The sequence below is a fragment of the Apis mellifera genome, linkage group LG9 (genome assembly GCF_003254395.2).
Source record: "Apis mellifera strain DH4 linkage group LG9, Amel_HAv3.1, whole genome shotgun sequence".
In the NCBI taxonomy this organism is placed as follows: domain Eukaryota; kingdom Metazoa; phylum Arthropoda; class Insecta; order Hymenoptera; family Apidae; genus Apis; species Apis mellifera.
The window spans coordinates 11,308,530-11,333,774 of record NC_037646.1 but is presented as its reverse complement, the minus strand read 5'-3'; the positions used below and the strand labels follow the sequence as shown (position 1 = coordinate 11,333,774).

Genomic DNA, 25,245 nt, shown 5'->3' with positions numbered 1-25,245 from the left:
AGTTTCGACTAACGTTTTATATCGGAGATAATTAAAAATTTGGTCTAATTTCTAATTAATTAAAATGAATGTGTATATATATATATATATATATGTACAAATTGAATTTTGAATTTATATTAATTTAATATACATTTACAGGTATAAATAATAAATTATATTGACAAGAATTTTTCGATTAACAGTTTCGATTATATCGGATTATCTATAAAGAGAGATCGAATTGTGAGGGGAAAAAAAAAAGAAAAAAAATTGGTGAAACAATAGATTGCTCCAATTCGAAAGAATTAAAAATGTTTCTGTAATATAACGTTTTATATTGGAGATAAATAAAAATTTGCTCGATCCAATTTTGATTAAGATGGATGCATATATGTATGTATAAATTGAATTCTGATTATATTAATTTAATATACATTTACAGGTATAAATGATAAATTATATTGACAAAAAGGAATTTTTCCAATAATTAATAGTTTCGACTAACGTTTTATATCGGAGATAATTAAAAATTTGCTCTAATTTCTAATTAATTAAAATGAATGTATATATATATATATGTATAAATTGAATTTTGATTATATTAATTTAATATATATTTACAGGTATAAATAATAAATTATATTGACAAGAATTTTTCGATTAATAATTTCGACTATTTCGGATTATTTAAAAAGAGAGATCGAATTGTATATAATGAGCTTGGAGGAGGGGGAAAAAAAAAAAAAAATTGGCAATAGATTCGAAAGAATTGGAAATGTTTCTATAATGTAACATTTTACATTATAGAAGGAGGTAATTAAAAATTTATAGATAATTAAAAATTCAGTCCAATTTTGATTAAAATAAATGCATTATATATATAAATTGAATTGTGATTATATTAATTTAATATACATTTACAGATATAAATAATAAATTATATTGACAAAAAGGAATTTTTCCAATGATTAACAGTTTCGATTAACGTTTCATATCGGAGATAATTAAAAATTTGCTCCAATTTTGGTTAAAATATATGTATATATATATAACGTGAATTGTGATTATATTAATTTAATATACATTTACATATAAATAATAAATATTATATGTAAATGTATATATAATAATGTATATATATAATAATATTATATAAATAATAAATTATATTGACAAGGAATTCTTCCAATGATTAATAGTTTCGATTATATTATCTACAAAGAGAGAGATCGAATTGTATGTAATGAGTTTGGACATGAAAAAAAAAAAGAAAAATTGATAGAGATAATTAAAAATTTTGCTCCAATTTTGGTTAAAATGAATATGTATATGTATATATATAAATTGAATTGTGATTATATTAATTTAATATTTAATACATTTACAGGTATATAAATGATAAATTATATTGACAAAAAGGAATTTTTCCAATGATTAATAGTTTCGATTATATTATCTACAAAGAGAGAGAATTGTATGTAATGAGATGAGTTAGAAAGAGTGGAAAAAGATTTGTATACTTTCTTCTTGTATATTCGATTCGAGGCGGAGGATTCGATCCGATGCAAAAATATAGTGATGATTCGGTTGTCAGGCCTCGAGGACGTGGTTCAAGTAAGCGATGTAGCAAATGGCGAGTCGAAGGATCTCGATCTTTGATAACTTTTTGTCCGGTGGCAAGGTAGGCAGAAGCTTTCGAAGCTCGGCGAAGGCTAGATTGAAAGCTTCCACTCGAACCCTTTCTCTGCGAACAACAAGCAACAACGGTGTTATTAAGGTGATAAGAAAGAGATGTTGAAATTATTATTATTCGATGGAGTAGTTATTTTTGATATCTTTTTTTTCTTTCCAGTGACTCGATTTTATTTTAAGGGGAAATGGATTCGATGAAAGGAAGAAATCTAATAAATCTGTAAATGTATATTAAATTAATTCGATTAAGGTATTTAAAAGCCGCTAAAAATCGATTAAGGTATTTAAAAGCCGTTTTTAGGCTTTAGGATTAATGAGAAATGACAAGGAATGATAAATATTTATGAAAATATACGGGAAAAGTTCTTTGAAAGTAAAAGAATTGGATGAAAGGAAGATTGTTAATCAAAGTATATTTAAGAGCCGCTTTAACAATTAATAAGAAATAGTAAGAAATGATAAATATTTATGAAAATGTACAGGAAAAAAAAAGAAAAAGAATTGGATAAAAGAAAGAAATGAAGGAATTAAAAGCCGCTTTAAAATAATTAATAAGAAATGGCAAGGAATAACAAAAATATACAAGAGAGATTCTTTAAAAGTAAAAGAATTGGATAAAAGAAAGAAATGAAGAAATTATTAATCAAAGTAATTGGTAAGGAATGATAAAAATGTATAAGAAAAGTTCTTTAAAAGTAAAAGAATTGGATAAAAGAAAGAAATGAAGGAATCGTTAATCAAAGTAATTGGCAAGAAATGATAAAAATATATAAGAGAGATTCTTTAAAAGTAAAAGAATTGGATGAAAGAAAGATTGTTAATCAAAGTATTTAAGAGTCGCTTTAACAATTAATAAAAAATGACAAGAAATGATAAATATTTATGAAAATATGCAGGAAAAGTTCTTTGAAAGTAAAAGAAAGAAATGAAGGAATTGTTAATCAAAGTAATTAAAAGCTGCTTTAACGATTAATAAGAAATGACAAGGAATGATAAATTTTTAAAAAAATGTAAAAGAAAAGTTGTTTAAAAATAATTGAATAAAAGGAAGAAATTAAAGAATTAATTATTAATCAAAGTATTTAAAAGCTACTTTAATGATGAATACAAACAAATAATGATAAATTTTTAAAAAATGTTCTAGGAAAAATTAAAAGTAAAAGATAAAAGGAAGAAATCAATTAATTGTCGATCAAAATATTTAAGAGTCGCTTTAATAATTTAGAAGGATTAATAACGAGTGAAAAGGGATGATAAATATTTTAAAAAAATGTACGGAAGAAACTTTTTAAAAGCAAAAGAATTCGATAAAACGAATCAAGAAATTAATCAAATTAATTAAAACCCATTTTAACGATTAATAATAAATAATAAGGAATGATAAGAATGAAACTTTTAAAAAAGCATACAAGAAAAGTTCTTTAAAAGTAAAAGAATTGGATAAAAGAAAGAAATCGAGGAATTGTTAATCAAAGTAATTAAAAACCGCTTTAACAATTAACAACAAATGACAAGAAATGATAAATATTTATAAAAATGTACAAGAGAAGTTCTTTAAAAAGAATTCGATAAAAAAATCAAGAAATTAATTGTTAATCAAATTAATTAAAAGCTGCTTTAATAATAAATGACAAAGAATGATAAACTTTTGAAAAATGTATAGGAAAAGTTCTTTAAAGTAAAAGAATTAGATAAAAGGATTGTTAATCAAAGTATTTAAGATTCTCTTTAACGATTAACAACAAACAACAAAGAATAAGACAAATATTTATAAAAATGCACAAGAAAAGTTCTTTAAAAGAATTGGATAAAAGGAAAATTGTTAATCAAATTAATTAAAAGCTGCTTTAATAATAAATGATAAGAAATGATAAACTTTTAAAAAATGTACAGGAAAAGTTCTTTAAAATAAAAGAATTGGATAAAAGGATTGTTAATCAAAGTATTTAAAATTCTCTTTAATAATTGACAACAAATGACAAAGAATAAGACAAATATTTATAAAAATGCAAGAAAAGTTCTTTTTAAAAGAATTGGATAAAAGGAAAATTGTTAATCAAATTAATTAAAAGCTGCTTTAATAATAAATGATAAGGAATGATAAACTTTTGAAAAATGTATAGGAAAAGTTCTTTAAAATAAAAGAATTGGATAAAAGGATTGTTAATCAAAGTATTTAAAACTTTCTTTAACGATTGACAACAAATGAAAAAGAATAAGACAAATATTTATAAAAATACACAAGAAAAGTTCTTTAAAAGAATTGAATAAAAGGAAGATTGTTAATCAAAGTATTTAAGACTCTCTTTAATGATTAACAACAAATGAAAAAGAATAAGATAAATATTTATAAAAATGCACAAGATATAGTCCTTCAAAAAAATTGGATAAAAGATTATTAATCAAAGTATTTAAAACCTTCTTTAACGATTAACAACAAATGCCAAAGAATAAGACAAATATTTATAAAAATGCACAAGAAAAGTTCTTTAAAAAAATTGAATAAAAGAAAATTTTGTTAATCAAAGTATTTAAGTCTCTCTTTAATAATTAACAACAAATGACAAAGAATAAGATAAATATTTACAAAAATGCACAAGAAAAGTAAAAGAATTGGATAAAAGAAATTAATTATTAATCAAAATATAATAATAATAATTCTCTTCTTTAATAATTTAAAACAATTAACAACATGCAACATGATATTATTAAAAAATATACACAATAAAAGTCAATATTATATCTTTCTTCTGCAAAAGATGAAAAATTTCTCTCTTTCTTTACCTCGTGGCGTGTGCAGTTCGATACTTTTGCGTCGCCCTTCTGCGTCGACGTCTTTCCTCCCTCGAAAGAGTGCCGGCACCAGGTGCACCAACCCCGTTCACTACCACACCGTGTCCACCGTTCGCCATTTTCTCCCTCCCGATCAATAGAAATTCTCCCGTGATAATTTCCTCCTTCCTTTTTCTCCCTCCCTCTCCAAATTTCGCATTCCACCTCTCAGCCGAGGTCGTCTCGCTAATCGTCCCGAGAAACGTAGAAAGATGAAGGAAGCTCGAAACCGTCCATTTCTATCCCCTCAATCCTCTCTGAAATCGAGATCGACCAACCATCGTTTCTACGAACGATAATTACGAATCGAAAAATAATTTATCAATCAATTCCTACAATTCCGAATTACGATGTATATACATTTATTGAGTCATCGTTCCTTCGAGACGAAGTCGAGCCTCGAGGGAATTCGGGGGTGAAAGGGTTTTCCTAGGGAAAAGTAACAAGCCAGGCAAATATTTGTCCACATACTTATATTCGAACGCGTGAAAAATGATCGACGAGGAAGGGGATCGATTTTAACCCGTCTCCTTAACACGTTAATCGAAGTGGAACGAGAGTTCTTTGTAATGCAAAAGATCATTATATTATAATGATATTTATAAAGGATAGGAAGATCGAAAGGCAATGGTGAGAAAAGGGAAAAAAAAAAGAAGAACAGTTTCGACTCTCGAGGGACTCTTAAATTTCGCGTGGAAAACCGACGAAAACGTGGTGTTTCTATTATTAAAAAAAATTCGGCGCGAGAAACCCATCCCTTTTTAATTATTCACGCGGAAACAAGGCCCGGTCTCGTTCGATCTGATTTTTATGGTAAACCGGCAATTCGTATGGACGTGTTCTCGCGTTCTCCTTTTAATATTTCAGAAAATTCCCCCCCAGATTTCCACTTGTCGTTCCACTTTTATTGCCGCCCTTCCCCCCCCCCCCCCTTTCCAGCCACAATCTCGTCTCGCACGTTCCGATTCCGTTCGAATCTTTTTAACTTGTCTCGTTTTCCTCTTCTTCTTTTATTTAACCGAAGAAAATTATTGTGAGAAAATAGAGGAGAAATTCAGGTACTCACCGTTATAAAATCAACATGTGAACGACATCCCTCATCTTCGATCAGTCGTCCGCTCTTTTAACGTGATGCGATTCATTTTTTCCCCCTCTCCTCCCTCCTTGATATTTTAATATCAGCGTTTTCGTTCTAAAAAAAGAAAGAAAGAAAGTACTTTGTTCGATTATTTCGTTTGCAACGACAAATTATTATTATTATTATTATTTTCGTAAACTTGATTCGAAGGGAAAAGGTTATGTTTCGATCGAGGATTAATTTTTCTTTGATTAATTTTAAAAAAGAAACTTACTTTCAATATTATAATTCCAGATCGTGTATCCTAAGTAAATACCATCACCGATTTTCAATTCAATCAAATCCCTCGATAACTGTATATTTTTAATTTTCTTCCTCTTCAAAAAAAGAAAAAAAAAAAAAATTTCCACCGAGCGCGAACCGAAGCAAGAGAAGCTTTACACGATTTATACACGTACGTACGTGCGAGGAGATCGACGACGTCTCTGATAAGATGCCCCGTGGCGCGTGGACAGGATGCGCCCCGAGGGCCGATTTCAAGGATCATCTCGTTGCCCGCCGAAACCACGCCCTCCCACGAAAACAAACCTCTCTCCGTTTCATCCTTCCCCTCCCCTCGCTCGCTCTCTCTCTCACTCGCTCACTCTCGCTCTCTCTCTCTTTCTCAGCATCCCCCTCGATCATCCAATGGAAAAGCGGGAAACCGGGGTGGAGACCGCCCCAAAGTGGCCGCCATTGCCATCAATGTTCCAGACCATGGAACATTTCCGCACCTGGTGTGGAAGGCGAGCGAATGGGTGGACCATTTTATCGATCATGCGACTTTCTCTCGAAACTATTATATACATAGCATGATTATATATAAGAATATATATATATTTGGAGAGAGATATATTTGGATAAAAGTGGTTGGACGAGCATTTGATTATTCTCATTTCTATATTTCCACGTTTTTTTTAAAGATTCATCCGAATCGTTAAGGTTACGTTAAAAGATATTTAAAAATTTATTCGAGGTTTATCCAAACACTGTAATTACGCAACAATTGTGCGTAGAAAAAAATCTTTATGGGATGGGCGTTAAAGGGTGCGAGTAATCATCGTGTTCGCAGGGCGACATAATGTACACGTTATCGCAACACGTGTCGCTGATTGTATAGTCGCGACGAAAGTCGAGATGAGATGATGAACCGCACTCTCGATTAATATTTCCTTTTCGCGGTTAGTGTCATGGGATAGTTCACGCTCCAACCCCTGCCTCTTTTTCGACAACCCTTCGCGGCACGTGACTTTTCAGAGGGTGTTACTTAACCAAAAAGGGTTCATCTTGGCGAATCTCTCTCCTTTGCGCGAAATACAAATCTAGAGACTTGTGCGTTTACGCGTTTTGACGCGATTTTGGGCTTGGGATTTCAATATATTAGAGAAGGAGAACAGTTTCGTGGAAATTTGGAATCTTTAGGATATAATCTGTTGATAATTAAGAAAAAGTTTCAAAATTAAATACAAAGTAAGCGAAAGTTTTATGTTGTTAACTTTTTATACAGCACAGATCAGATGAGGTGATGTTAAGAACGATGCGATCGATATTTAATCGTTGGCGTAGCGTTAACGGTTGAAAATATTAGGAAAAAGATATTTTATCATAGACGATGTATATAGAGTAGATTAATTCAATGTAATTTTTCTTCCCCATATCTCTGGAATTCAATTCGTCTTCGACTCTAAGAATAGGATCGAAAATCTAATCTAGAAATACATTGTAAAAAGAAATGATGGAAATATGTTCAAGACATCTCTTGAACTTCTCGGTTGCAGTCTCGCGGTAATGGTAACTATAAACAAGGAGAGAAAATAATGGGAGAAGGATAGAAATAGTAAAAATATCGAAATCAACGCCATCTGTAGTGTGCCGCAAATGAAACGCACAGAGAAAGGATAGAAGATAGTGCGAGAAGGATAGAGATAGAATAAGAATTAATCTTTAACGCCATCTCTTGAACGTTTCGTGAAATGATTTGTCGAAACGACGTTCTTTGCGCTCAAGAGATGGCGTTAAAGATTAATTCTTATTCTATCTCTATCCTTCTCATACCATTTTCTATCCTTTCTTTGTGCGTTTCATTTGCGGCACTCTAGAGATGGCGCTAATTTCAATATTTTTACTATCTCTATCCTTCTCACATTATTTCCTCTCCTTGTCGTATATATATTCTACAATTTCACGCGTAAGTATTATATTATCGATAAGAATGATCGTGTAATGATATTTTAATCTGGTACATTTTATCGTTGATAATATTTTATATTTCATAAATATATACTTTATACATTTTTACGATGTTAAAATTAAAATTCCTCTGAAAAAAAAAGCTATGTAATCATCTATCTATAGGATATAAAATTGTTCTTTCTTAAAATTCTTTCTACTCTGTCTCCATTTCTAAAACATTTGGCCAAAAGTCATTCGATCTTCTATCAGATTGCAATACAGTTTTCAAACTTGTACTGGTGAGATGATCGTAATCGTTCGATTTTCTGTAGCGACGAATAGCTTTTCTCCTTTTTGATTCTTGACACGTGGACACGAAAATATTTGCATTCCTCGACCATCTTGTTCTCCATGCTCGTTTAATTTCCGTTCTGACTTCGACGTTCAACAAACAATAAAGCAAAGCAACGAAAGAGCCCTGGAGATATATATATATATATTTGTTTTTTTTAAATAATAATTATTTTCAATTATAAATTTACACATTTTTCAAAAAGTTTTCAATTTCCTTTCTTTTTAAGGATAATCGTATTACTTGAAAAGAGACGAATAATTGATCGAAGAAGAGCCAAACGAGTTCCATGCGTTTATCTGCATGATACGAAAAGCCCAGGAATAGCGTGTAGTGAGCGCCAAACAACGGTACCAATACCAGAGTAGATTTGGCCCACCTACTGCGTTTGAAAAAAAAAAGAATTAATAAACTTTATAACAGTTATAATTATCTCGAGAAAAATAACTATGATAACAAATTTTTAAATTTACCTGTATTGCATCTTTTTTCGTTGCAGATGTACTGACGTTTTGAATTTAATGAACAGAGCACGTACTATGTTGAGGAACAGTAGGAAGTTGAACTGAATAACATTTATTTGATTTTATTCGTTGGTTCGACGTTCGTCAAAGCCACGCGAGAATCACTTACCAAGTTTGATATCATAATGGGAATTCTTATAAGCAAAAAGAGGGAAGGATTGTCGTGAATGGTCCAGCAAAGCGTGTCCTCGATAGTGGCGCGAATTATTATCCAAGGTACAACCACGAAAACAGGTAATCCTTAATTAATTAATCGCGTAAATAGAAAATTCAATTCTAAAATAACTAAATTCGATCGAACTTTGAAACTTTGATCTAATTCCCGTTGATTTGATTAAATCACGTACATCAAGTAGACAAGAGATCTTACCCCATCCCATCAAAACGTACAAACTGATCGCTTCGCTATCCGCGCAGAATGCCCAAACGATCAAATTGTGCAAGTAGAGACCCTCCATCAGGATCCAAGAATAATTAGCCACGATAAAGTATTGCCACCCGCTTGTGACCACCTTGCAGATTATTATCTGTAACTAATTCGATCTCTATGTATATATATATATATATATATATATATATATATATATATATATATATATACAGGATGTTTATAAAAATATGGGACACAATTTGAAGGATAATTAAAACAATAAAAAAATTATATATATATACATATATCCATATACAGATAAGGCTTAATTAACGAGTTACAAGCATTTTAATATACATAAATATTGCAATGTGACTATGCAACATTTTTATATCATTAAAAAAAAGTTTAATTATTACAAATTGGAATCTAGTGAATAATTAATTATTCGACAAAAACTTATTCAAGACTGAGTTTAAATAAGGAATTACATAATACGTACATTACACTGAAATTCATTTGAAATAATCGATCGTATATAAAGAAGTATGAGTATATTTACTTTGATCGAGGGGCTCCGCTGCATCGCGATACGGTACTGCCGCGCGTCCTTAGTTAAGTCTTAACGGTCATTCGTGTATACAAACTTTTTTTATCGTTTTTATGTCTCCACGCTCCAAACATTTGTCCCACACTTTTATAAACATCGCGTATACCGATTCGGTTTCATCTTTTCTCTGTTATTTATTCTCTTTTTTATCGAACATTTAAGCCTACGTTTCGTTTCTTGATAAAAGCATCGTTTCCAACGTAAGTGACGTCCACAATTCGGCTGATACCATCGACGAACGTCCAATCTTTGACCAGTGTCATGAACGCTCTCATTATGAACGAGGCGAACAAATGCATGTGCAATCTGTTCCTTGGATTTCTCAGTTTTCTAAGAAGAAAGATGGTATTAAATATTAATTTACGAGCTAATATTACAGTATTGGACGAAGGAGAGAAGAAAAAAGAAAGAAAGAAACGTACCTGAGCAACGAGAAAATGATCATCGCTATGATCAACATGGCGAAGGACGTGGAATATCCAATTTGAGAGACGATCCTGACGACGGGCAGCCATTTCTGACGGGAGGTGAAAATTCGATTCAGGACGATTGAAATAATAATAATAGTAATAAAAGGATTTTTTAAAAAAAAAATTCCTTACGTTCAACAAGGATTCAAAATTTTTGTAATCTCGCGATCGAAGTCCTAATAAATTCACACGATTGGTGAACTCGTCGGACAATTCGCACAAGCTCTCGCGAATATTTTCAGGATTTGAATACCAAAGGCAAACTTTCGTCGCCATTGTCGTTGCAACAGGTGTATCCGAGTTTATAGCTGAATTGGTCGCGGGATCTAATTGGTTTAATGGGCCGGTTTCGGGTTGACATGGTAAAACGGTAATGTCGGATGCCTTGTACAGCCAGCAAAACAGATCGTCAAAATATGACGGGCAATGATTAGATTGCGACGTGATGTTTCCGTCTATTCGTTTGAAAAGAAAAAAAGAAAAGAGAAAGTCAATTTTTCCCACGAGATCTTTTTCAGTGCAAATTTATATCTTATCGGTAAGAAAGAAAATGTATGTACCATGAACTTACATTCCATCAATTCAATGCATTTTCGTTTCGGTTCGAGCAAAAAATGTTCCGCAACCGATGCTTCGTCGATCGTAACTTTCGATCCCTCGAATTCGGCCATCGTGAATTATATATATATGTATGTGTGATACACTTGGTAAAAAAAAATTAAAAATTTAAAAAAATACAAAAAATGTCGAACTCGATCGAAGAAACGGATAGAAAACGGCAGGACGGTGATGCGAGTCTTTCGAATTCTGAAATTGAAGTGACTAGCGCCAGTGGATTAGATAGACAGGGTATAGAAATGTTTGCAGACGCCTCACCCTCGGTCTTCTTCCTCCTACACGTACGCTCATCCGTAGCGAGAGAGAGAGAGAGATACACGGATCGTAAGTAGTACGAGTCAACAACTCGTCGGCCGAAAGCGTCTCTTCCAGTCTCTTATCGTAATTTATCAATCCCTTCTTCCCTTTCCAATCACGATGGATACGTTCTAATGTAATGTATTTTCTATATACGAAAAATAATTACATTTATCAGGGGAAGGGGATAGGACAAGCGTCGCTTATATACAATTTAGAAGAAAAAAGCAATGAATCAAATCGATTAAACATGGCGGTATTATGGTCGATCCATCAAAACACGGCGATAGTTCTGTAGCCTGTCAATATTGATGATAACACGAGGAGATGATCGATCATCGAAATTCTACCAGAAATCCGAAGGTGGGTGAAGGTTATACACACACGGGACGTTAAGTGGAAATGAAATAACTATTTACATAGAATAAATAATAATAATAATACGTGTATCCAAGTGTATACTTAGTAGAAAAAGACATTCTTACATATTTTTTCCCCTTCTCTCTTCAAGTAAAAATAAAAAATTATTAAGAAGTCGACGATTATTCGATAATTTTCTCTCTTTAATGATTACAAAAAAATAACTTCTCGTAAATTATATCGTTATAAAAATCGTTCGTATCATTTATCGATATATTCCTGGACGGAGAAGAGAATGGACGGGGGAGGAGAAATTCTCGGCGGGGGGGCGTGAAGAAAAAGAACGTGGAGCCCGTATATTCAAAATTTGTTTTTTTTTTTTTTTTTTTTTTTTTTTTTTTTATGTTAAACTTACACCAACCACGCTTCACAACAACAGATCGTTATCTCCTCTCTCGTGGATCGAACGCGATTCGATTTCGATCCCGTAAAAAAAAAAAAAAAAAAAAATATATTTCCCATTCAAAACAATTTCACATCGGACATTATTACTCTTAACTAAATTCTAAAATCGTTCTTTTCCATCTCTCCTCTTTACGAATCTTTCCTCTCTTTTTTCTTTTCTTTTTTATTACAATCACTTTTTTTTCGCAATAAACATCACGCGAGATGACACGGTATTACAGCGGATGATTTTCGCTGCTCGGAAATCGAGTTTCTCTAAAAGTTACTTCTTTCAATTTTACAGTTATCAATGGTCGGTAAGTCGTAGTTAGTAAGTACATACATATACATCATCCTTTCCTTTCTCCTTCGATTACATTATTACTATCTACTATCCTCGTTTCCCTTATTATCATCAATCTTCTAAAACGAACGATCGTGTTATTTACAAAGTTTTCACGGCTATTATATATCCGTCGATAGGCCATTTTTCTTTTTTTCCTTGAGACGTATAGAGAGAGAGGGAGAGAGAGAGAGACGCGTCTCGTCAACACGATTTTACAAATATACGCGAGAGATAAATTCATCGAGAAACGAACGAACGAACGAACGAACGAACGAACGGCCTTTGATTCGGACGTTTCTTCTTCGTCGAGAAACGTTCTCTTATAAATAATCTAAACAGAGTTTCCTCGTGATCCTCGTTACAAACGAGAGAGTATTATTTGCGTAGTAGTACAAAGTGTCTTTATGGCTTCTTTTTTTTTTTTCTTTTTCTTTTCTTCAATGATCTCTTTGGCTTCGAGGGATATGATGCGTGTGCTGCCAAAGAACTGGAATTCCTTGAACATATGCTCCCGCACACCTCTATTTCGTTTTTTAATTTTTTATAACAACGCTCTTCGCGGAGAACACACGCTCTTCTCGCGTTTTTTCTTTCTTTCTTTTTTTTTTTTTCTTTTTTTCTCTTTTTTCAAATTTTATAGCAAGTTCTATGTAGGACCTAGAACTGGCAGTTTCAAAGAGGGAAGCCTACGCGGAATGGCGTCATTTTCACGCATCTGACGGCCACGTTTCGCTATGTCGCGTTACGAAAAAACTAATACTTCCAATTTTCCTTGATTCGGGGAAAATTCGACATGAAGGATTGGAATCCTTTTTCCCGCGTTCCGTTCAAAATCGATCAATCGGTTACACAGGTCTCTTCTTTCTTATTAGTTACTTTTGCCTATTTTTTTTTTGGAATGTTTCGTATTTTTTTTTTTTTCTTTCCTCCATCTTTCTCTTTTCCCTCGGTGGAAGTATCGTATCGGTATAACAGTCTTTCGAAAAGAAAGAATCATCTTCTTCTTGTTAATCGTCGTTTTCGAAATTCATCCATTCACGACGAAACGACGCGAGAAAAAATTTCTGCCGATAACATTACACATAATATAATATATGTCGACATATTAAATACACTTTTCTTCGGAATATGACAAGAAGATGAACAGAATGACGATCGATCATCATTTTTCCATTCCAAAAAAAAAAAATTAAAATATTGAAATATCGCTCGAGCAAAATTTCGACACAATTTTTTCAAAAGTGCAATAAGAGTGGGGGGGAGGGCTGGGGGGTCGGACCAACCGTCGAGGCAGATGTCGACGAACGAATCCACAAATTTGCTTGTCCCGCTGCGCCGCGTCAAATCTGCTACGACGATCTCGACGATTCTTTCCCGCCTCGATCGAGATCCTTGGATCCCTAGGAACGCGTTTCATTCGGTGTTGTTTTCACGGTGTAAAACGGAGTCGTTTCCACTCCCACGACGAGTAGAAATTACAAATTGGAAAGGCACTTTGAACGAAAAGTGTGTATGGCGAGGTCGGGCGCGACGCAAATATAAAATTCGCGCGTATTCCTCAATTGACCTTGTTCGTTTCGACCTTTCTCTAACCTGTCTATATAGTGCGCAGCGTACAATATATCTCGTACAAGTATAAAATATCTTTTTCCCTACTTTTTCCTCTCTTCTTTCACCTGGAGGGGGGAGTGGACGAGAGAAGGAAAAACTCAAAGCACATTTTGCTTTCCTCCTGGTCATCTTCCTCGGCAAGAAAACCTCAGGAGAAGAAGAAGTTGAACAGGTTGGATAAAAAAAGAGAAAAAAAACATTCGTTCCTCTCTCAACAAGTACAAGTAAATCATTTCCTTCTCTCTCGAGATTCTTCGATTCTCCCTTTCAATACAAAATTTCTCGATCCTTTCCTCCCCTCCAACTATATCGTTGATATTCCCTTCTTCTCCCTATTTCTTCCATTTCACTCGGTGCTGCTTTACCAAGCCAATCTTCGAAAATCCTTCGATCTCTCCCTCCAGGATTACTTCTTCTCTCGAGAAGATTCGGGAGAGCGGTTGATGAAAAATCGTTATCGGACGACGACCATCTCGACGCACGACGAGAGGACGAACGAGGCGGGGACGAGATCGTCGCATCCACCGGTACAATTCCGCTGCTCGATCATCGTTGCCGGGATCGTGACGAACGGTCAGAGACATTTGCCCGGGTTCTGGGAGCACCATTGCGGCCACATCGCCTCCGTCTTCAATCCCCGGCTCGTCAGAAGCTCCATGTGCGCGGCCAGCCTCGTGTACACGTTCTCGTCCGTGGAATAACCGTTGGTCGGCGTGTCGCTCCTGCGGAAAAGATACAAATTAGTCGATGCTCGTCGATATCTCCCCTGCCCCCCCGCCACTCACCAGAGTCTCTCGGCTAGGGCGGACGCCCTGGGCCACAGTCGGGGGCCCAACGACGCGTCGCCCGTCTGCTCGCTCCATATCGCCGCCTCCCCGCCCAGGACGAGGCCCCAGTGCTGCTGGGGGTAGTCCCGCCACGGCCTGTGGTTGTAGACGGTCTGCCAGGTGCGGTACTCGCCGCAGGCCGCCTCCCCCGTCTCCCTCCACCTGCCGAACCCGCAGTCCAGGTACCAGGTGTCCACGTGCGAGAGGATCACCCTGAACCCGTCCTCGAGGAGGTCGGGGGTCTCGGGCCAATTGCTGCCCCCCCACGACTGGATCACGTGAATCTTGGGGTCGAAGTAGGTGGTGATGTACGGCCTCTTCGTGAGGGGGGAGCTCCACAGGATCACGGCCTTGGGCGTTTCGTCTCGATTCGCTTTGACCAATCTGTGCAGCATCTTGGTCTCGAACTCGGCCCACATTGCGTGGTGGTCGGTCATGTTCTGGGCCTGCATCGCGGCCGTGATGTTCCCGTACTGGGCCCAACAGTCGAGGTTCACCTCGTCCCCGCCGAGATGGACCACGTCCCGGATCCCGGTCAGCTCGAGCAGCTCCTTGTACAGGCCCTCGAGTATTCGGTACGTGTGCTCGTTGATGGGATTCAACTGGCCGCAATTCGGCTCGCCGCAATACGACGACCATGGCTGCTGATCAACGCACAGTGCCAGCTCCCCGTAACCGTACTCCGTCCCTGAATAAATTGACCGGATCAACGCCGGTGATCTTGATAGGCGGAGACCTCGCGCCGTCACGAGAGGTGTTTTATTTCTTTTCTCGTTGTTCGATTATGTTATTGTTGTAGAGAGGTTTCGATCGAGGAAGGTGGAAGGATTTTTTGTTTTTTATTTTTGTAAGAGGTGATCGAACAAAATTTTTTACATTTTTATAATATTGGAAACGAACGTTAAACGGTAACCTTTCATCTACGAGCGAATTTGGCGAGAGATTAAATTGAGATTAGAGGAATCGTACGAAATGTTATTTTTTTTAATAATTCAACACTTTTCATCTTTTATAGAGGAGTTAAAGGAGACATTGAAAAGTATCATTCCAAACCAGATATCATTGAATTTGATAAGAAATATCGTTCATTAACAATAATTAAATCGAGAGCTAGATCATATGAATCATATGAAGTATTATTTGTTTGAATAATTCAACACTTTTCATCTTTTATACGAATTAAAGGAGCTCGACATTGAAAACTATCATTCTAAACCTTTCTAGGGATTTAGTGAGATACATTGTTCGTTAACAATAATTAAATCGACGCTAGATCATATGAATCATAGCAGGTATTATTTTTGTTTGAATAATTCAACACTTTTCATCTTTTATACGAATTAAAGGAGCTCGACATTGAAAACTATCATTCTAAACTTTTCTAGGGATTTGGTGAGATATATCGTTAATAATAATTAAATCGAAACTAGAGGAATCATATGAGGTATTATTTCTTTGAATAATTCAACACTTTTCATCTTTTATAGAGGAGTTAGAGGAGCTTGGCATTGAAAACTATCAACCAGATATCATTGAGATTTAGCGAATTTGACGAGAAATATCGTTAACAATAATTAAATGGACGCTAAGATCATATGAATCATAGGAGGTATTATTTCTTTGAATAATTCAACACTTTTTACGCGAAATCTTTTATACGAATTAGAGGAGCTCGACATGGAAAACTATTATTCTAAACCAGACACTTTTTAGCGAATTTGGTGAGATATATCGTTCGTTAAATAACAATAATCGATAATAGAAAAATCATACGAAGTATTATTTTTCTATAAATAATCTAACACTTTTTATGCGGAATCTAGAATTTTGATACGAATCAGAAAAGCTTGTGGAGCTATTCTTAGCATTGAAAAGTGTACATTAAACTATCATGCTACACCAGATACTTTCATTTCCATTTTAAATAATTTTTTTAAATAATTTAACAATTATCTCACTAAGAATTTATGAATTAAAGAAGTTTGTCAAGATTTTTTTCAACAAAAAAGCTTTAAATTGTTACCTCAAACCAAATATTCTTCCATCTCAAGATCCAAGATGAATTTGACGAAAAATATCATTGATTAATGATCAATGAATCAAACAAATTACTTTTCAAATAATCTAACAACTTTTTCACAGAGTCTACGAATCAGAAAAATTTGCAAAGCTTTTCTTCACTTTAAATTATCATCCCAAATATCCTTCCATCTCAAGATCTAAGATGAATTTGGTGAAAAACATCGTTCGTCGATGATCAACGAATCGAACAAATTACTTTTCAAATAATCTAACAACTTTTTCTACGAATTAGAAAATTTTTGCAAAGCTTTTCTTCATTTTAATTATTAATCAAACATCCTTCTATCTCCTTCGAGATCCAAGATGAATTTGGTGAAAAATATCGTTGATCAATGATGATCGAATCGACAACAATTCGAAGGAACTCAACGAATCGAACAAATTACTTTTCAAATAATCTAAATTTTTCACGGAATCTAAATTAGAAAAGATTGCAAAGCTTTTCTTCACTTTAAATTATCATCCCAAACATCCTTCCATTTCCTTCGAGATCCAAGATGAATTTGGCGAAAAATATCATTCGTCAATAATGAAGCTTTTCTTCACTTTAAATTATCATCCCAAACCAAACATCCTTCCATCTCAAGATTCAAGATGAATTTGGCAAAAAATATCGTTGATCAATGATGATCGAACCGACAACAATTCGAAGGAAACGAATCGAATTAACAAATTACTTTTCAAATAATCTAACAATTTTTTCACGGATTAGAAAAGATTGCTTCACTTTAAATTATCATCCCAAACACCCTTCCATTTCTTTCGAAATCCAAGATGAAAAATATCGTTCGTTAATGATAATCGAGAACAATTCGAAGGAACTTATCTAACCATTCTTTCACAGAATCTACGAATTAGAAAAGTTTGCAAAGCTTTTCACTTTAAATTATCATCCCAAACATCCTTCCATTTCCTTCGACATCCAAGATAAAAAATATCGTTCGTTAATGATAATCGAGAACGATTCGAAGGAACTTATCAAGGGAACGAATCGAACTTTTATTACTTTTCAAATAATCTAACAATTTTTTTACAGAATCTACGAATTAGAAAAGTTTGCAAAGCTTTTCACTTTAAATTATCATCCCAAACATCCTTCCATTTCCTTCGACATCCAAGATAAAAAATATCGTTCGTTAATGATAATCGAGAACGATTCGAAGGAACTTATCGAGGGAACGAATCGAACTTTTATTACTTTTCAAATAATCTAACAATTTTTTTACAGAATCTATGAATTAGAAAAGTTTGCAAAGCTTTTCTTCACTTTAAACTATCATCCCAAACCTCCTTCCATTTCCTTCGACATCCAAAATAAATTTGAATCGACAACACTTCGAAACTCATCGAACGCATTTTCTTTTATTACAACCAAACAATATAGAAATCTAGAATCCCCGATTCGCGAACCTTTTCAACCCTTGCATGTCTCTCTCCAACTCACCCCATTGCCAGCCGGCGCCAGCGTGCGCCGGCGAGTCGATCTCGACGAGGACTCGGACGCCGCGTATCCTCGCGTAGTCGGCCAGATCCTTGACGTCGTCGGGCGTGTAGATCTGGTCCCCGCTGTACGCCCCCCACCTGGCCATCTCCGGGAATTGGGCCGAGTCGAAGGGGAAGCTCTGGGAATCGGATATGTGCCAGTGGAAGGTGTTCAACTTGGACGCCGCCATCCCGTCGATCACGCGTTTCAAACGCTCGACGGGGAAGAACTGCCTCCCCGTGTCGATCAGCAGTCCCCTGTAGGGGAACGTGGGCTTGTCCTCGACCGAGGCGCGGGACAGCACCCGCAACCCGCCCTCCCTGCCGCTCGTCTCGTCCCACCAGATCATCTGGCCAAGCGTCTCCAACCCGTGCCTGGCCCCGAAGTAGCTCCTCCCGACCACCCGGGCCTCCAACACCCTCCCCTTCGCCGCCAGGTCGACGGTGTACGACTCGTCCACGTCCAGGCTCGGCCCTGTCGCTGCCCCGCTCCCCGCGGACAAGTATATCACGAACGCGTCCACCCCTGGCCTGCTCTTCGCGCTCGGCGTCTTTATCAAGCTCCTGATGTTGCCTGCAACCAAGGAAAATACGTGTAATCGTGCGCGATTGTGTAAGGGAATGTTGAGATGAGGATGTTGCGGCAGATGTTTGTAACAGAGTGTACGAATAAGTTCCTTTTTCTTCTTCTCGTCTTTGAATGTTTCGTTAGTAAGGTCGGTTTACTTCGAGTGTTATTATAGGCGAGTATAGTATATTTCATATCACTTTGTATGAAATGTCATTGATACATGTATATATTATGGGCGATTAAAATCCCTTTAGACGACTATAGTTGATCTGCATAAGGTGTCACTGATATGCTATAGGCGATTATAGTTACTTTGTATAAAATGTCATTGATATATATATATATATATATATATTATGGACGATTAAAGTCGCTCTACTTAAAATGCCACTGATGTGCTATTAGCGATTATAGTCACTTTGTATGAAATGCCATTGATATATATATAAATTATGGACGACTAAAATCCCTTTAGGCGACTATAGTTGACCTGCATAAGATATTACTGACATGCTATAGGCGATTATAGTCACTTTGTAAAATGTCATTGATATATATATATATATTATGGACGATTAAAATTCCTTCAGGCGACTATAGTTGACCTGCATAAGGTGTCACTGATACGCTATAGTCACTTTGTATGAAATGTCATTGATACATGTATATTATGGGCGATTAAAATCTGTTTAGGCGACTATTGTTGACTTGCATAAGGTATCACTGATATGCTATAGGCGATTATAGTTACTTTGTATAAAATGTCATTGATATATATATATATATATATATATATATATATATATATATATATATATTATGGACGATTAAAGTCGCTCTACTTAAAATGCCACTGATGTGCTATTAGCGATTATAGTCACTTTGTATGAAATGCCATTGATATATATATAAATTATGGACGACTAAAATCCCTTTAGGCGACTATAATTGACCTGCATAAGATGTTACTGACAAGCTATAGGCGATTATAGTCACTTTGTAAAATGTCATTGATATATATATATATATTATGGACGATTAAAATTCCTTCAGGCGACTATAGTTGACCTGCATAAGGTGTCACTGATACGCTATAGTCACTTTGTATGAAATGTCATTGATACATGTATATTATGGGCGATTAAAATCTGTTTAGGCGACTATTGTTGACTTGCATAAGGTATCACTGATATGCTATAGGCGATTATAGTTACTTTGTATAAAATGTCATTGATATATATATATATATATATATATATATATATATATATATATATATATATTATGGACGATTAAAGTCGCTCTACTTAAAATGCCACTGATGTGCTATTAGCGATTATAGTCACTTTGTATGAAATGCCATTGATATATATATAAATTATGGACGACTAAAATCCCTTTAGGCGACTATAATTGACCTGCATAAGATGTTACTGACAAGCTATAGGCGATTATAGTCACTTTGTAAAATGTCATTGATATATATATATATATATATATATATATATATATATATATATATATATTATGGGCGACTAAAATTCCTTTAGGCGACTATAATTGACTTGCATAAAGTATGATTGACATGCTATAAGCGATTATAGTCACTTTGCATAAAATGTCATTGATATATATATATATATATATATATATCAATGACATTTTACAAAGTGACTATAATCGCCTATAGCTTGTCAGTAACATATATGTATATATATATATATATGTATATATATATATATATATACATATTATGGGTGACTAAAATTCTTTTAGGCGACTATAATTGCGACTATAGTATAAGATGTCTTTGATACACTATTAAGCAATTATAGTCACTTTGTATGAAATGCCATTGATGTATATACATATTATGGGTGACTAAAATCCCTTTAGGCGACTATAGTTGACCTGCATAAGGTGTCACTGACATGCTATAGGCGATTATAGTCATTTTGTATAAAATGCCATTCATATATATATATATATATATATATATATATATATACACATATTATGGACGACTAAAATTCTTTTAGGCGACTAAAATTCTTTTAGGCGATTATAATTGCGACTATAGTATAAGATGTCATTGACATGCTATTAAGCTATTATAATCACTTTGTATAAAATGCCATTGATATATGTATATATTATAGGCGACTAAAATTTTTTTAGGCGACTATAATTGCGACTATAGTATAAGATGATATACTATTAGGCGATTATAGTCACTTTGTATGAAATGCCATTGATATATGTATATATTATGGCCGACTAAAATCTCTTTAGGCGATTATAATTGACTTGCATAAAGTATGACTGACATGCTATAAGCGATTATAGTCATCTTTGTATGAAATGCCATTAATATATATACATATTATGGGCGACTGAAATCCCTTTAGACGACTATATATTGATAATTGATTTGTATAAGATATGATTGATATACTATAGGTGATTGTAATCACTTTGTATAAAATACCATCGATATATATATATATATATATATATATATATATATATATATATATTAAAGTCGCTCTATTTAAAATACCATTGATGTACTATAGGCGATTATAGTCGTTCTGTATAAAATGCCATAGATATATATATATTATGAGCGACTAAACTTCCACTACTTAAAATGCTACTGATGCTATAGGCAACTATATTTGCCCTGCATAAGATATTACTGATACGCTATAGGCAATTATAGCCATTCTATATAAAATGCCATTTAAATATATGTAAATTATGGGCGACTAAAATCTCTCTACTTAAAATGCCACTGACATATATATGGCTGATTAAAATTGCTTTAGATGTCACTACTGATATATAATACTATATATACTATATATAATACTATGGGCGACTATATAAAATTGCTCTACATAAAATACTATTGATATACTATAATCGCTCTATTTAAAATGCCATTGATATATTATGATATATATATGGTATGATATACTATAGTCGATCTGCATAAGATGCCAATGATACACTATAGGCAACTATTATAATCTCGTTCTCCATAAAATACCACTGATTATTTTATGGACAATTAAAGTCGCTGTGCATAAGATATCACTGATACACTATGACTATAGTCGCTCCGTATAAGATTATACATTACTAGGCAACTACTGCAGTCATTCTCCATAAAATACCATTGACGTAATATTATGGGCAATTAAAGTCGCTTGCATAAGATATCTCACTGATATACCATAATCGCTCTATTTAAAATGCTATGACTATAGTCGCTTGCATAAGATATCTCACTGATATACTATAATCGCTCTATTTAAAATGACACTGATATACCATGACTCTGCATAAGATGCCAATGATACACTATGCACAACTAAAATCGCTCTGCATAAGATACCACTGATATACTATAACCGACTATACACTTGCTCTGCATAAAATGCAATTGATATACTATATTTATTCTGCATAAAATATACATAAAGTCAATCTATATAAAATATCACTGACTATATATATATTAAAATCGCTCTATATAAAATGCTATTGATAATCACAAAAAAATAAATAAATCATTGATGATTTTTCTCATTCCAGCTCAGAAGATCAAAACTGACTTTGCGTGCAACTGGAAAAGAAAGAACCATATCTCGCGAAACGCGAAAAATTTGAAGCCGAAAATTTTAATTCAAGGGACGACGATAAGGTTTCTGGTGCAAGTTCGACGAGAATCCGACCGAGAGAAGAAAGATCGAGAAACGATCGATCGATATCCATGTTGTGCCTGATTCGCGCTGTGACGATAAAATCTCGAATTTAGAAGAAAGAAAAAAAAAAAGAACTTACTTGCACGTAATAACTCGCGAGAAACGAAGAAGAAGGAAGAAAGATATATAAATCATGATTCGTCACCGATGAAGACGTCCTTGGCGTGCTCCAACAGATTCCTCGTCTCTTGATCGCTGGTGTTCACCGTGACGAATTCGATTTGCTGCAGGTGTACGATCACGCTCTCCTCGGCGAGCAGCACGTTTCCGGTCGGCCTCGGCCACAGAAGCCTCGTGTTTCCGCCGCAGAGCGCGATGCAACTTGCCAGCGAGGTCCTCGACGATCTCACCGCCCTCCTCTCGCATCTCCCGGCCACGCACACCCAAGACCACGGGCTCTGAAACGTCCTGCGATCCGAGTCGCACGAGTTTTATAAACCACAATTTCCTCCCATCTTTCTCTCCTTCCTTCTTTTTTTTTTTCTTTTTTTTCACCACCCTCCACCACCTTTCAATCTTATCGCCACTTTCGTTTCCTTTTAACACTCGATCAAGCGTCAGACTCATCGTGAGACAAAAGTAAGATCGACAAAGAAGCTGTTGGATGGGAAAAGAAGGCAGGATCGATCGAGTGTGACGGTTAATCTCTTTTTAATGGCGAGTTACACACACACACATATATATAAATAATAACGAAAGTTAAATAATACGATGATAATACGTTATCGATAATATCTTAGAGAAGAGTACGAGAGAGAGAGAGAGAGAGCGAGCAGTGTATAAAGTGAGCGTGAGAAGGGGATGGAATTAAGCGAGAATCGTAGAATTAGCGTCTACGCGTCTTAAACATTCCGAACGAAACATGGAAACTCGATAAAACCGATGATATTAACACGTTGGAAAGAAAAGAATTTCCAATGATTATTAATTTCTTCCTCGATCGAATGCTTCAATTTATAATTTGATAAAAATTAAAATCCGAAAAGGTGGGGAGGAAGCGAAAGAATAGAGATGGAAAATGATGGAAAATGAAAGAAACGAACGGACGAAGTGGAGTTGGACGACCGATCGTTCCGTTAATCCGCGGGACGGTTGATCAACAAGTAACAAACGTAAAATGACGAAACGACGCTTGGAATAACGTTGATAATCCGATCAGCTAGCGACACACATTCGATAAATATTCCGCAAGAAATATTCCGTTAGTCGAAAGAGCTGTGTCACAAGCTCTCGAATTACGATTTATTCCAATTACGTTATTCGATTTTTTATCTTTCTTTTAATCCGATTTCCAGACGCGATTTTCACTCCGACCGGTGGATAACGGTCAACGATCGCTCAATTTATGCCGTTCGGAAAAAGCAGCTCGAAGATGTCCACAGACGAATCAATTAAGTTGAATCTATTTTACTTTACTGGTTTCCTGGTCGCTTCTCGATTATCCACCATTTTCGAATTTTTCCAATACTTGGATTTGATATACTTGTCTATTTAGAAAATAATAATAATAATAATAATTTAGAAAAATGTTGAATTTTAATTTCAAGAATCGTGGATAACGATGAAAAGGAGAGAAATGTTGCTGCGTTGATTATCGGTATATAAAGCACGAATATAAACACCCAGAAAAAAATATTACACACATATTTACATTCTCCATACATCGAAACATCGAACAGAGAGAGAGAGAGAGAGCACATAGAATAACAATTTCGCATTCCTCGTCCATTCCGATCTTAAATAAATAAACAGAATTATATACTCGATCAATATGAGCGAAAAAAAGATGATCGTTGCAAAGGCCAAGCCGGGCAATTTAAATAGAATGGGCAAGGAGGGGGAGGCATGCAAAGGACACTAGGAGGAGAAAGCAGATGGGCGCCGTGGGTGTGGAGTGGGGATGCGTCCCAAAGAATGCAGAGCCGAATGAAGAAAGCGAGATACGCGACGATAGATCGGTTCCTGGACGAAAGAAAGACAGAGAGACAGAGAGAGAGAAGCAAAAAACGGATGGCGTTCGACGATAGAGGGCAAACTTCCTGGGGAAGGTGAAAGAGAGAGAGAGAGAGAGAAGGTTAAAAACAAAAACAAGAAAGAAAAGAAAAGAAAAGAAAAGAAGGAAAGCGTTCTTTTTCTTCTTTTTTCTTTTTCTCTTTTCTAGCAGGTAGAGACATCCCTCCTCCGGGTTGGGAAAGACGTTACCTAGGCTCTTCCAGATACTCGTAGAGCCGTTCTCCGGGTCTCTTCGTGCTTTCATTACCGACCAGGAATGTAACCAAGCCTCGTTGCAACTCCTTCAGTCTTTGATGTCGATCACCGAGATGCGGAAGATAATGAACGAAACGGAATGCGGCAACAAAAGTTATAAACAAAGATTAAATAAATAACGAGGCGTCGTGTGATTTTGCATCGTGTGAGTTGGGTACGGGTGGTAGGCCGGGTGGGGGTAGAGAGGGGGGGGGGCGGGCGGGCGGGCGGGTGGGGAGACTCGTTCGCGAGAAGCGAAGAGGAATAAAGAGCGAAGATAAACACGCGTGTACACGGAGTGGCGAAAGGAGAAGGAATTAAAACGCGATTACTTTCATCCTTCGTCGAACTTCGTGAACATCCTTTCCCACTCTTTGTACACGGTAAAAATAAAATGATCGAAATCGAATTTTTTATATTTATAAGATTAAAGGAAAAATGTGGCGAAGAGAGGATGAGAAACAGAGAT

The 25,245-nt window shown here is 35.2% G+C and overlaps 3 protein-coding genes across 17 annotated transcripts in view; all 3 read right to left on the bottom strand.

The window, feature by feature from the left end:
* Positions 1-1,381: 1,381 nt before the first annotated feature.
* On the bottom strand, positions 1,382-6,113 carry LOC102653654 (helix-loop-helix protein 1-like). 2 transcript variants are annotated; one of them, XM_016917739.2, is made up of 4 exons: positions 5,859-6,113; positions 5,573-5,698; positions 4,459-4,792; positions 1,382-1,726 (listed from the first exon to the last, which is right to left on the bottom strand). In XM_016917739.2, exons 3-4 carry the CDS (start codon positions 4,584-4,586, stop codon positions 1,573-1,575), a joined length of 282 nt encoding a protein of 93 aa, XP_016773228.1. In that variant the 5' UTR covers positions 4,587-4,792; positions 5,573-5,698; positions 5,859-6,113; the 3' UTR covers positions 1,382-1,572. The 2 variants fall into 2 exon arrangements, with proteins under 2 accessions (XP_016773228.1, XP_006572697.1); XM_006572634.3 differs by having other exon boundaries at positions 4,459-4,763.
* Positions 6,114-7,906: 1,793 nt separating this feature from the next.
* On the bottom strand, positions 7,907-11,898 carry LOC726535 (secretin receptor). The gene is made up of 9 exons (XM_006567433.3): positions 10,693-11,898; positions 10,254-10,576; positions 10,074-10,168; positions 9,819-9,981; positions 9,042-9,204; positions 8,781-8,911; positions 8,621-8,712; positions 8,391-8,529; positions 7,907-8,273 (listed from the first exon to the last, which is right to left on the bottom strand). Exons 1-9 carry the CDS (start codon positions 10,790-10,792, stop codon positions 8,010-8,012), a joined length of 1,470 nt encoding a protein of 489 aa, XP_006567496.1. The 5' UTR covers positions 10,793-11,898; the 3' UTR covers positions 7,907-8,009.
* A 707-nt stretch (positions 11,899-12,605) lies between these two features.
* LOC411490 (probable beta-hexosaminidase fdl) overlaps positions 12,606-25,245 on the bottom strand; it is a 34,538-nt gene continuing 21,898 nt past the window's right edge. For 8 of the 14 annotated variants that reach the window (XM_006567426.3, XM_394963.7, XM_026442976.1 and 5 more), the window contains 5 exons: positions 24,732-24,830; positions 22,675-22,937; positions 18,151-18,762; positions 14,583-15,312; positions 12,606-14,519 (listed from right to left, as the gene is read on the bottom strand). In XM_006567426.3, coding sequence (XP_006567489.1) covers positions 14,372-14,519; positions 14,583-15,312; positions 18,151-18,762; positions 22,675-22,937; positions 24,732-24,830 — 1,852 coding nt within the window. In that variant the 3' untranslated portion in view covers positions 12,606-14,371. The remainder of the gene's footprint in view (positions 14,520-14,582; positions 15,313-18,150; positions 18,763-22,674; positions 22,938-24,731; positions 24,831-25,245) is intronic. The other 6 variants (XM_006567427.3, XM_026442975.1, XM_016914009.2 and 3 more) reach the window with 1 other exon arrangement.

Bases quoted from the DNA above. Each gene is read 5' to 3' on its own strand.
- LOC726535 (XM_006567433.3), bottom strand. From the start codon at position 10,792: ATGGCCGAATTCGAGGGATCGAAAGTTACGATCGACGAAGCATCGGTT. The intron at 9,982-10,073 runs GTACGTTTCTTT...CTTTCTTCTTAG, and splicing joins ATCATTTTCTCGTTGCTCAG to AAAACTGAGAAATCCAAGGA. The intron at 9,205-9,818 runs GTAGGCTTAAAT...AGATCGAATTAG, and splicing joins CTTTTATCAAGAAACGAAAC to TTACAGATAATAATCTGCAA.
- LOC102653654 (XM_016917739.2), bottom strand. From the start codon at position 4,586: ATGGCGAACGGTGGACACGGTGTGGTAGTGAACGGGGTTGGTGCACCT. The intron at 1,727-4,458 runs GTAAAGAAAGAG...TGTTGTTCGCAG, and splicing joins CGAACTGCACACGCCACGAG to AGAAAGGGTTCGAGTGGAAG.